General features: G+C 39.8%; 2 protein-coding genes across 2 annotated transcripts in view; one reads left to right on the plus strand and one right to left on the minus strand.

The window, feature by feature from the left end:
- Nucleotides 1-12,731, minus strand: part of LOC133387761 (cytochrome P450 2J2-like) — a 51,173-nt gene that overhangs the window by 33,026 nt on the left and 5,416 nt on the right. The window lies entirely within an intron of this gene.
- Nucleotides 295-12,731, plus strand: part of LOC133387762 (protein Hook homolog 1-like) — a 30,837-nt gene continuing 18,400 nt past the window's right edge. The window contains exons 1-6 of the mRNA XM_061633221.1: nt 295-315; nt 2,221-2,276; nt 2,820-2,879; nt 3,373-3,456; nt 6,604-6,770; nt 7,731-7,871. Coding sequence (XP_061489205.1) covers nt 2,226-2,276; nt 2,820-2,879; nt 3,373-3,456; nt 6,604-6,770; nt 7,731-7,871 — 503 coding nt within the window. The 5' untranslated portion in view covers nt 295-315; nt 2,221-2,225. The remainder of the gene's footprint in view (nt 316-2,220; nt 2,277-2,819; nt 2,880-3,372; nt 3,457-6,603; nt 6,771-7,730; nt 7,872-12,731) is intronic.

A 12,731-nucleotide genomic window follows, 5' to 3' on the forward strand; every position in this document is an offset into this window, starting at 1 on the left:
ATTCACTTCAGCCCTCCCAGTGAATGCGAGCAGTTGGATTACAACTCCCATCATCCCTGGCCATTGGCTAAGCTGGTTGTGGATGATGGGAGTTGTAGTCCAACAACATTTGAGGATGCAAAGTTGAAGGGCTCTGCCCTAAAGCAAGGAGGAAGATCAAGAAAGAAAAAATATTTCAGAGTCCTGATCCTTACATGTTAGGATATTTCATAGCTGAGGCTACAAGTTATTTCTATCCAAATCTCCCTGAAAATTGGGATTTTTTCTATTCTCTAAAGCCAGTAGTTCCAATAAATGGTGCATCTCACCTTGCTTGTATCCTTTTAACTTGGTAGATTAACATTGGCAATTTCACGTTAAAGCACCATTCATTCATTAGGAATGAAACAGAGCTACAAATGATCAGTTAGTCCTTAGCAATTCCTATGCTTAAATGTAAGATGTTGCAATAGAATGTGGAAAGGTTGCTCCCTTGTGGTTTAAGTTTGCAATTGCACAGTGATTCCCAAATTATTACTTTTAACTATTTTCATCAGCCTTTTTATCTCTATGGATGTTATATGCCTGGGAGCTTGGATGACTTTCCAGAATTGAATTAAAAAAAACTATACAGTTAAACTGGAAGAGAGAGAAAATTGGACAAAGTGAAATTCTTGAAATTCTGAGACTTTTTCTGAAACATTTGTGGAACTCTGATGGGGAAAATAGTCTGATCAATATTATAATGGTTGCTAGCCCACAGCAAAATGTGCACTGCTGCATCTTCAACAGAGTGTACAGCATCGAGCTTGACATGATGTCATTGGTTCAGGGACATGTTAGTTACTGGTATCTCTTGAGGGTTGGCCTCAATTGCTTTCTTACCTCCCAGCTCACCCTTAGTCATCAAACAAATATGGGTCACTCTCCAACTTGTTTTGTGTGTGTTTTGTTGTAATTTTATTCTAGATTTGACTTACTCTAATATTATTGTGAACTTTATTAGTAATGAATTGCATTCTGATCCAGTAGAACTGGACAGGTTACTGCAGCTCATTTTAGGCTGTGCAGTCAACTGTGAAAAGAAACAAGGTAAATGCTTTCCTGTGAATCAGCCACTCTCTGCTGAGTTTTATAGATCATAGTGACTGCTAGCTTGCACAGAGAAGTGTAGAATAGCTTGCAAGGATGAAACTGAAAGTGTTTACTGCCTCTGTCCCATATGAAATATCGTACATTAAGCAGCAAAACTTGGTTTAAAAGTTTTTCATTGTTTAAAAGCTGGAAAGACTCTGCATCTGAGTTCTCAAGCATGTTTTAAAACTTTTGGTTAACAGAATGGATGCTATTTTTAAATAAATAACCATTTAAATAACATAATTAAGTGTGAGACTAAATATATATATATATAATGCTGTTAACCTTTGTTTTCAAATTTCTTACTGACCCAGGAAGAACCTTCTTGCTGTTCAAGGGTTGCAATCAAAAAAGCATTTACTTATTTATTTATTTATTATTTGATTTATATCCCACCCTTCCTCCCAGCAGGAGCCCAGGGCGGCAAACAGAAAAACTAAAAACACTTTAAAACATCATAAAAAGACCTTAAAATTCATTAAAACAAAACGATAAAAACATTTTTTTAAAAAGCTTTAAAAACATGTTTTTTTTTAAAAAAAGGTTAAAACATATTATTAAAGAAAAGATACTAAAAGCAATTCTAACAGATGCAGACTGGGATAGGTCTCAACTTAAAAGGCTTGTTGAAAGGCTTGTAGTTGTTCTTTGATGTTTGAGTAACGTACAAGTAAATGAGTTTAGGACCAAGGCTGTAAATAACTTCACAACTTGTTAATCTGTTTCATCATTTGACCCTGAAATAGAATGGCAGGAAATTCTGATGACTGAAGAACTTTGAATGCCATATAGCTTAATGCAGCCCTCAGCTACATGTTCTGGGATTCATATCTCTGCATTTTAGAGGGGATTAATAGGGCTATAATTAAAGAACTGGAGTCTGGAGAAAATATTAGTAATAACATTTAGACTGCCACAGTATTTTCCATAATTAATACTACAAAACATGTTAATATTTGGCCAGAGGTAAGGTTTCCAAAATTAATCACAGAGCAGAGATCTCCATCCATGTGAAATGTATAATTTCCTTTTTCAGGATCTTTAGGATGTATCATTATAAAAAAGCTGACTTTTCTAAATTTTCCCTTGTAAAACATATACAAGTCATAATGACACTAGAGGAGTCTGTCCAGCACGTTGTCATGGCTGCTATTCAAGAGGTAAAGAAGAAGACAAAACATATATTTTGTGGTTTGTGTATAGGTGCTATTTTGATTGATTTGGTTTAAAAGGAGTACATATATGCATAAATGTATCCAGTTTTTGTGAGTATTGCAATTTTTAAACATAATACATTTCTAAATATGGTAGTATATGCCATATGTTTTGATTTTAATAAAAATCTCTCAAAGTGTTAATTACAATTTGATCCTTGTACTGGACTGATTCAGATTGCTTGTGCCAGTTTGGCATCTCAGAGACTTAAGAATGCTACAAGTCAAGTAGAAATTATTGATGACTAATTTTCTTTCCTGTGTTCAAGTGCCGTAGGTCAGAATATAGTTTATCATCTATGATCAATAGCAAAAGGGTCATTTTTATTTGAGAAGATTTAAAATACTGTTTTCAGAACACTAACTGGAACTGATTCTAGCCTAGAAACCCAGAAAGACTTCTTTGCTGGACACTCTTAGCTATATTCAAGGTTTTAGACAAACAGTTTAAAACATAAATAATTATGTTCTATTTTTTAAATGTTGCAGCTAATGAGCAAAGAAATAACGGGCTTTGTAAGCGACTTGCCTGGTGATCTGGAACAACAGGTAATTACGATACATAATGTTTCTAGTAAGTGAATTTATCATTGTGTGCACCCAGGCATTTCTGGCTGGCCTCGGATCCACACAATGAAGTGGTAACTGAAGGAAATGGTCTTTCAGTTCTGCAACAGGAATTGCCCAGAACCATGGTCAATCAGGGAGGCATGGCCCTTTCTCAGATTTCTCACAGCTTGAAGGCCTGTGTATTAATACTGCATTTGTAGCATAACTGAAAACACCAGATTTTGAGGATAGGTGAAATTCAGGCTAATACCTTCAGAGGAGATAGATTTGATTACTGTATATGTGTAGAACCAAATCTAGAAGGGAGGGAGTCACATTTCCTTAGATTTGCTTTCTATTTACCCAGTATATATATATATATATATATTTGAGGCCTGGCTATAGTTTCCACAATAGGAGAGCTGCTGGGTATATAGTCAAGAAATATATGTTGCTAAATAATTGAAAACAAAAACTCTTCAACATTTTAAAGCTGAAAAGAGCATCAGAAGAACTTAATGAAGTGCTAGCAGAAAAAGAAGAACTGAAGCAAAGATGTCAAGAACTAGACCTACAGGTAAGCACCTATTTTGCTCCCAAGTGCTTTTAATAAACTGATTAATCTTGTAAAATCCTTAAGTTGCCGAGATCATATTTCTGTCCACCACCACCACCCTGCTCCCAGTGTTCACACTGTGTGTATGCTTTTGTTCTACTGTTTTTATGAGGGAGGAAATGTGCTGTTCATCATGCAATGCCATATCTTTGCTTCTACAGAAAAAGATTGTACATCAGGTTCTGCTTGAATTCTTGAAGCTTTGGATAATATATGTAATGGGGCAGCATTCCATGTAGCTGCAGTTCTGGGGTCTGGTAGATGGCCACAATCTGACTTTATGCCAGCAGAAGGACTATTCTCTCATGTTTTGATCTGGTGGTACAGTGGTTCACATGACTATCAGTTGTAGGAGTACTCTGGGGTTATATAATGCTCTGCTTAGAGATTCTCTCCATTGTTTTAGGAGAATTGTGAAGAGCTATTAATTCCATTAGGTTTCTGATGGTGTCTGATAACCAGACATGTCCAGATGTACTCCTCACTACTATTGTTTGATGTGCCTTATTTACCGTGCAATACTGCTATTTGATTCTGTCTTGTTTTATGATTAATAGTGTTGTTTGATTGTATTTTTAATTGCGAATTTAGTGTAAGCTGCTTGAAGTGCTTCTCTGACAGGCAGACTTAATAATAATAATAATAAATTTTATTTTTCAGCCGCCTATCTGTCCGGGTTAGGGACACTCTAGGCGACGAACAACAAGAATAAAAACAATACATATAGATCAACATAATCAAATTATAAGCTAAAAAACCATTCATTAATTCAGTTGTAACATAAATTAATCTGTCCCAATCTTGTAGGCCTGCCTGAACAGCCAGGTCTTCAAGGCTCGGCGATAGCTGGACAGGGAGGGAGCATGTCTGAGATCGAACGGGAGAGAGTTCCAGAGGGTGGGGGCCACAACAGAGAATGCCCTCTCTCTGGTCCGTACCAGCCTAGCTGTTCTCACCGGTGGGACCGAGAGAAGGTCTTGCGAGGCTGATCTCGTCAGGCGGCACAATCAGTGATTCTGGAGGTGTTCCTTCAGATATACTGGGCCGAAACCGTATAGGGTTTTAAAGGTCAACACCAATACCTTGAATTGGGCCCGGTAGACAACTGGTAGCCAGTGAAGATCTAATAACACTGGGGTGATATGATCCCAGCGATGGCTATGCGTAATCAAGCGTGCTGCCGCGTTCTGTACCAGCTGTAATTTCTGGACCGTTTTCAAGGGTAACCCCACGTAGAGCGCATTGCAGTAGTCTAAGCGAGAGGAGACCAGGGCATGTATCACCTGAGGGAGCAGGTGAACAGGAAGATAGGGACGCAGCCTCCGTATCAGATGTAATTGATACCAAGCTGCCCGGCTCACTGCTGTAATCTGAGCCTCCATGGACAGCTGGGAGTCAAGTATGACCCCAAGACTGCGGACCTGGTCCTTCAGGGGTAAACTTACCCCATCAAGCATCAGGTCAGTAATTCCTAACTTCATTTTATCTCCCACAAATAATACTTCAGTCTTGTCCGGGTTCAGCTTCAGCCTATTCTCTCCCATCCATCCACTTACGGATTCTAGGCACTTGGACATGGTATTCACAGCCAACTCCGGTGAGGACTTAAATGAGAGATAGAGCTGAGTGTCATCTGCGTACTGATGGCACTGCAATCCAAAACTCCTGATGATTGCTCCCAGCGGTTTCACATAGATGTTGAATAGCATGGGAGAGAGGATAGAACCCTGTGGCACTCCACAATGAAGAGGCCAAGTGTCTGAAACCTCATCTCCCAATGCCACCCATTGCTGCCTATCCGAGAGATAGGAACGGAACCACTGCAAGACAGTGCCTCCTTTAAAACATTAAAAATTTGCATTATAAGCACTAGATGCTTTTGTAAGGTGCTATTTCTGCCCGAATTCTGGCCACAAAGGCTAGCTGGCCCAACATCACAAAAGGAACAGGCTTCCTGTTCTTTAGATTGGCAAAGGGAACAAATGACTGGGATTGCAATTCACATTTACTTGGGAATTAGTCCCGCTGATTCAGTAAGACTTTCTTCTGCACAAACATGCATAGCATTGGGCTACAAGTTCCTTCCTCTCTGATGTAGGAGAAATAAGGGTATCAACTGAGTGTTTAAAGAAGGAAAACCACCAAGCCTGAATAGTCCACCTTAGGTTTTTAGGAAAGTGTAGAATAGAAATCTAAATAATAGTCTTGAATGTATCCTGACCCTGGCCTTGCTTGTCTCCAGTCTAAGAAATGTAAAACATCTTTTGGCTAGCCTGACACAACTCATTAATGCCACAATGATATACTGAATATATGTTTATTTGAAAATCAAGAAAAATGATGCTTCTTGCTTAAACTAATTGTTAATAAATTCACTTATAAGGTCTCAGTCTCCCATGATACTTTACAAGAATTTAAGAAAGGTAGGTTTCTTTTTGTTTCAGGGAAAAGTAACCCAAAGAGCACAATGCATTCTAAGTACCAATGAACTAACATGTGACTTGCATATAATAGAGGTGAAGGTGTCTCTGGGCTGTAACTAAAGAATGGCAAGTGGAAGAGAAAATAGCCACTTGGCAGTTCCATGTTTGGATTTGCAAACAATAACCCAAGAACTCAAGCCATATAAGGCAGTAGAACTGCCACTCATAAGCACAAGTAGGCACATGGAAGTTTCTGCATGAGTGATGAGGCTTTTTGTCTCATGAAAGGTTTTACTACAGACTGTCTGATTAAGAGGGAGGCAGGAAAAGCTGCCTTATGACTTGAAGATCATCATTAGCCTGAAGTCCTCAGCATACACTTGAAAACAAATCCACAGAAATAAAATCAGTATGGCCTGGTTCTAAATAATTTGATTACGTACATAAACACAAGCATGTTGTCATTTAATATAAGATAACAAGGATTCTTGAACTTTAGCAAAAGCAACAACTGAAAAAATCTTTTTCCCCTCTAAACTACTCATTGTCTATGAAACATATTTTGGCTGGTGTCAGTCATCTACTTCTCTGGATAAATTCTCCAAAATCAGTAGTTAAGTAGTTATACATTTTTAGCAGGTGCCTTAATAAAGCTAGAATCTTGAAGTGGGTTCTGCATCTATAGGTGGCCGCCCTTCAAGAAGAAAAGAGCAGTTTGATGTCTGAAAATGAGATCATGAATGACAGATTGGACCAGTTGGATGGTTCTCTTGATGATACAAATACTGCAGTTGCAAAGAAGTATTTCAATGCACAGATGCAACTAGAACAACTACAAGAAGAAAATTTCAGGTATGGATTATTATCATTTAATAGCCCCATTAATCCCAGTAAACTCTTAAATGGACTATTAAAATGCAGTCTGTGGTGTTGCCCTTGAAAACAGTTCCGAACCTACAACCAGGTGGTTCTTTGTAGAAGTAAAGCAAAGGCATTGCATCAATTTTGGTGTAGCTGCACTGACTTTAGGATTCTGTACCTAAGTGCAGTTCACACTTTAGGGATTCATAATAACCCGGTTCAGTGGTTTCTACCTAAACCTTGATATGCAATCCCTAGAAGAGCTTGCAAGATTACTGTGTTGTTCTTTCTCTTTCCTTTTCTTTCCTTTAGTTGTGTTGTGTAAAATCTTCATTTTCTACCAGGCTGTTGGCAAAGGAACATTTTTCCTCCTGTTGTGGCTCTCTCTACCATAATTCTGCTGCTTTTAATTATTGTAATTGTTTCTTCTTGCTTGCTTTTATTTTAGATCTTAATGGCTTTAGTTTGCATGTGGCCTTGTGTACTATTGGAAACATGATATAAACATTTAAATAACAATAATTTCTTTAGATTTGCAAAATGAGGCTTAGTTTGCTACATTTGTTTGCTACATTTGTTTGCTACATTCATTGCCATATGCTTCTCATGTTTGATAATGTTGAGAGACTCTTTAATGACTTTCTCTTTATCCATTATCTTAAAAATTGATTATGAACAGACTAGAAACCAGCATGATGCAAGAGAACATTTTTAAAATGTAGTTATTCAGACAGAGCAGCCAGTCTCTACATTTAACTTGTCCTTTGTATTCATGCATGTAAGGAATTGTGCAAATATCCTTTTTGTGCTAAAGTGGTCTTGGATATTCTTGTGCTACCACTGCACATGTAAATTAAATGTGGCAAACTGTAAAAGCATACACAAGACTAGCATTGAAAGGAGTGAATAATAAGAAACCATTTTCATTAATCTCATTTTGTTTATGTAAAGGCTTGAAACTGCAAAAGATGATTATCGTGTTCACTGTGAAGAACTTGAAAAACAACTGGTTGAACTTCAACATCGAAATGATGAATTGACCTCTCTAGCAGAAGAATCTAGGGCTCTAAAAGATGAAATTGATGTTCTTAGGTATGACACGAACCGAGTTCCTACTCCTACTGAAGGCTGTGGCAATTCTACAGTTTTAAAGCTTGGAATTTCTTACAAAATATACAATACCCTATTTCCCAATAATCAATCCTATGTAAATGAGTAAATGTTTAAAATCCTGGAGGGATGAGTAGAGACCAATACTGTAATAAAGCACATGAGCTGAAAGGTATAAGTCTTTGTGTCACTGAAACTGACAAAACTGTTCTAAAGTAATACTTGATGTCCTACTACTACTAAAAATGCAAAACGTCCCAAGAAATCAGAGGTAGTGTCATGGATTTTTATTGGTATGTTTTCGTGCATGTAACTGACAACCCAAAATAATAGGACACCCATTACCATATATGCTGTTAAAGCAATATCACACAAACATATGGAACTCCACTCAAAGTAAAGGTGCATTGTTTAGTGTTATACCATGCATTAGGAGTACTGATTTTTTTCTTTAGTAGGTTTCAATCAATCACTTTATTACAGTCAAAAACCAGATACAATAAAATATTAACAACAATTTCAAAAGATTAATTCGCGAAGAGGTATAAAAGTTTTTTTAAAAATTTAAAAATTAAAAGGCACACATTTAACAATCAGGGATACATATTTTTCTCCAACGGATTGCAGCAACTGTGTATTTGGCAACTACAAGAGTAACTTGGGGAGAACAATCCCCAAGTAAATAATCCACATAAAATCTTTCTGATCTACCGGGTAATGACTTTAAAATGGGCACAATTAGTTGTTGTCTTAAGTCTTGATAAAAGGAGCAACGAAGAAGCACATGCTCGCTAGTTTCTATCTCGTCATATCCACAAGGACATAGCCTTTTTAAGTAAGGTATTTTATTATACCTGCCCTCAAGGACAGCAGAGGGGAGTATATTTAGTCTAATTAATGTAAAAGCTCTCCTATAATTGGGTAAATCCAAAGCCGATAAATAAGACATTAAAGTGCAAAATTTAGGGTTATGTCTTTGATTCCTAATTTGCATTAAATGCTCTTGAAAATCAATATCACTAAGACGCTTTTTAATCATTGCGCTAGCCAAATTAAAACCCATCTGTAAAATATTGGGAAGGGAAAATCCCAAATTAGATATTTTAGCGAGGACAGTTTTAACCCAAGGGGAACCAAAAGAATCCAATAAGACTTGCGGGGCCAGACCAATCGGATTGAATAGCAATTTGAGCCAGAACAATAGTTTCATTTTCCAAACAAGGGATTCAATGGATTGTAAACCAACTTCCAACCTCAGTATAAAACTAGGCACACATGTAGTTACTCCAAGAATAGCTCTGAGAAATGAGTTTTGGATAGATTCTAAAACTACAATGTTCTCACTTGTAGTTATTTGTGAGCCATAAAGTAATTGAGGGACAACTTTTGCTACAAATATTTTTATAATGGGTGGAACAAGTTGTCCACCCTTATTATAAAAGAATGATAATAGAGCCTTAGTTGTACGCTTGGCATTTAGCATAGAGTATTTAAGATGCAATTGCAATGAGCCTGTTGATTGAAGAACAATTCCTAAATATCTGAAGGATTTAACTTGGTTTATACAATAGTTATTAATTCTCCATACGTGATTTATTTTTCTCCTTGTGAAAATTAGGACTTTCGTTTTCTCATAGTTTATAATAAGTTCTTCTTTCAAGCAAAAAGAAGCAAAAGCCCTCAAAAGTCTTTTCAAACCAATCAGAGATTGGGATAACAATACTATGTCATCCGCATATAAGAGGCAGAATCTCGGTGAGCCCACTAAATTCGGAGGATGAGAGGGAATAAAAGCAAGCTTTTCCACCACTGCATTAATATAAATATTAAACAGCAGGGGTGCCAATATACATCCCTGCTTTACCCCTTTAAAGGTAGGAATTGGATTTGTTAGGTGCCCCTTGTTATTACAACGAATTTGTAGGTACGTATCATCATAAAGACCCTGTATTAATATCAATAGGCGCCTATCTATGTCCAGGTCTAATAGCTTGGACCATAATCTTGTTCTCGATATCAGGTCAAATGCCGATTTAAGGTCGATAAAAGCAGCAAACAAGGCTCCTTTTTTTTTACAAGCATACTTAATTACCAAATGTTGCAAAACGAGGGCGTGATCAAGAGTTGAACGCCCTAAACGAAACCCAGCCTGTTCTGGGGCTAAAATTTCATTTTGATTTATCCAATATGATAATTTTTTATACAGATAACTTGAGTATAATTTACTTATTATATTAAGTAAGCTTATAGGCCTATAATTTGCCGGATCTAAAGTAGAGCCTTTCTTATAAATGGGTACAATAATTGCAGTTCCCCAACCCTCAGGAATTTGTAATGTAGAGTTTATTGTGGTAAACAATACTGCTAGGATTGGGGCCCACCACTCAGCATTGGCCTTAAAGACTTCCGGAGGTATACTGTCCGGACCAGGGGCCTTATTTGGCTTCAGATCTTCTATAAGTTCCATCACTTCGACAATTGTAACAGGCGGCCAAAGAGGAATTTCAGATGGTAATTGCAATGGTTGCGAGAATCCAGAACTAGTCGCTTGGAACAGATTACCATAGTAATCTTCCCATACAATTGGGGCAATTGTACACTCAAACTTGAAAGATGATTTAGGCCATTGAAGGGCTAATTGCTGCCAAAAAATAGCCAAATTTTTTAATTTGGAAGCTTGCAAGAGGCTTTGCCAGGATTGTTTTAAGGCTAGGCGTTTTTTCTTTTTTATTAAAGATTTAAATTGCCTTCTAGTTTCACAAAAATTGACCAAATTTTGCTGAGTTCTAGAATTCTTATAAATTAGATGTTTGGCATTTAGTTGTCTTTTATATGTCAGGCATTTTTGATCAAACCAGGGCTTCGACTTAGGGAATCTGCCGCTCATTTTGAACGTGGATTTAACAACAAGCAATTCATGAACTTTGGTCAACAAAAGGTTAAAGCAGTTATAAACCTCCAAAGTTTGAGGTGTAGACATTAATTGAGTTTTTATGGTTAGTAATTCTGTAGAAGTTAGTCTATTCAAAATCTTTTCCTCCAACTTAGGTAGCCACTTTATCCATGCTGGGTGTATTATTACATCATCTATATCAAAGGCTTGTTGATCTAAGAGTAAAGGCCCCTGATTCAAAGCAAGCGTTAGAATAAGTGGGTAATGGTCACTTTCGGGTCGAGGCATGACCTTAAAACTATCAACCAGAGGGAACAGTTCTTGAGAGACAAATATCATTTGCGGCCTATTGCCGAAATAAAACACAAACACCATTCATTGGGTTAAATCATGGGCCACTTTATTAAACGGAATCAATTAGAATAATGAACCTGCAGAGGGGAAATCAAGTGCGGGAGCATTCTGATGATCCAGGCAAAGCCTGCTTGCAGCCATAGGGCGACTAAACCTTGCCTGAGCCCGGGGCTGCCCTATGCCAGACCCCAGCTCAAGCCACACCCTGAAGATGTGTAGGGGGTCCAACCCGCATCACCGCCCCCCGGAGCCATGAAACTCCGAGCGGATGAGGCACGTTGGCCCCAAAGGCGGCCCGTGTTCTGCCCCCCGGGCCGTATAGCCCTGAGCTGCAGGCCCCCGGACCGCCAATCGCCCCCAAAGGTGCCTAAAGGTGTCACCTAGCTGCCCTTTCCCTTTAAACCTTTTCCCGCACTTCTTTGCCACAAGTGACCGTTGACATATTGAAGCTAAAAACACACCAATCAGCCTATTAACCCCAAAGGCACCCGTGCTAACCCTTGACCCGTCCCCCCAACCACAGTGTGGAGTAGGCAAAAGAAACCTGCCAGCAAAGCGAGGCAGGCAGGCCAAAAATTCCTAGTCGGCCCCGTAGCGACCAAATGAATCACACTGCAGTAGAGGGAGGGTCGGGCGGGCGCCGCCAAAATTCAAAGGAGGGCGGGAGGCTGGTGGAGTGGCCTTAAATGGCCTTCAGCTGCCCCGCCTCCTTACTGTGCGTCACGACGGCGCGCTGGCGCGCCACGTGCGCACGCACACACCCTTGATGGCGGCCTGGCTTCGGCAGCAGCCGCAAACACGCCCCTTTTGCCCGGCAGGTACCGGGCACGGAACGGGATTGCGGCCTATTGCCGAAATAAAACACAAACACCATTCATTGGGTTAAATCATGGGCCACTTTATTAAACGGAATCAATTAGAATAATGAACCTGCAGAGGGGAAATCAAGTGCGGGAGCATTCTGATGATCCAGGCAAAGCCTGCTTGCAGCCATAGGGCGACTAAACCTTGCCTGAGCCCGGGGCTGCCCTATGCCAGACCCCAGCTCAAGCCACACCCTGAAGATGTGTAGGGGGTCCAACCCGCATCACCGCCCCCCGGAGCCATGAAACTCCGAGCGGATGAGGCACGTTGGCCCCAAAGGCGGCCCGTGTTCTGCCCCCCGGGCCGTATAGCCCTGAGCTGCAGGCCCCCGGACCGCCAATCGCCCCCAAAGGTGCCTAAAGGTGTCACCTAGCTGCCCTTTCCCTTTAAACCTTTTCCCGCACTTCTTTGCCACAAGTGACCGTTGACATATTGAAGCTAAAAACACACCAATCAGCCTATTAACCCCAAAGGCACCCGTGCTAACCCTTGACCCGTCCCCCCAACCACAGTGTGGAGTAGGCAAAAGAAACCTGCCAGCAAAGCGAGGCAGGCAGGCCAAAAATTCCTAGTCGGCCCCGTAGCGACCAAATGAATCACACTGCAGTAGAGGGAGGGTCGGGCGGGCGCCGCCAAAATTCAAAGGAGGGCGGGAGGCTGGTGGAGTGGCCTTAAATGGCCTTCAGCTGCCCCGCCTCCTTACTGTGCGTCACGACGGCGCGCTGGCGCGC

The sequence above is a fragment of the Rhineura floridana genome, chromosome 6, assembly GCF_030035675.1.
Source record: "Rhineura floridana isolate rRhiFlo1 chromosome 6, rRhiFlo1.hap2, whole genome shotgun sequence".
Classification (NCBI taxonomy): Eukaryota; Metazoa; Chordata; class Lepidosauria; order Squamata; family Rhineuridae; genus Rhineura; species Rhineura floridana.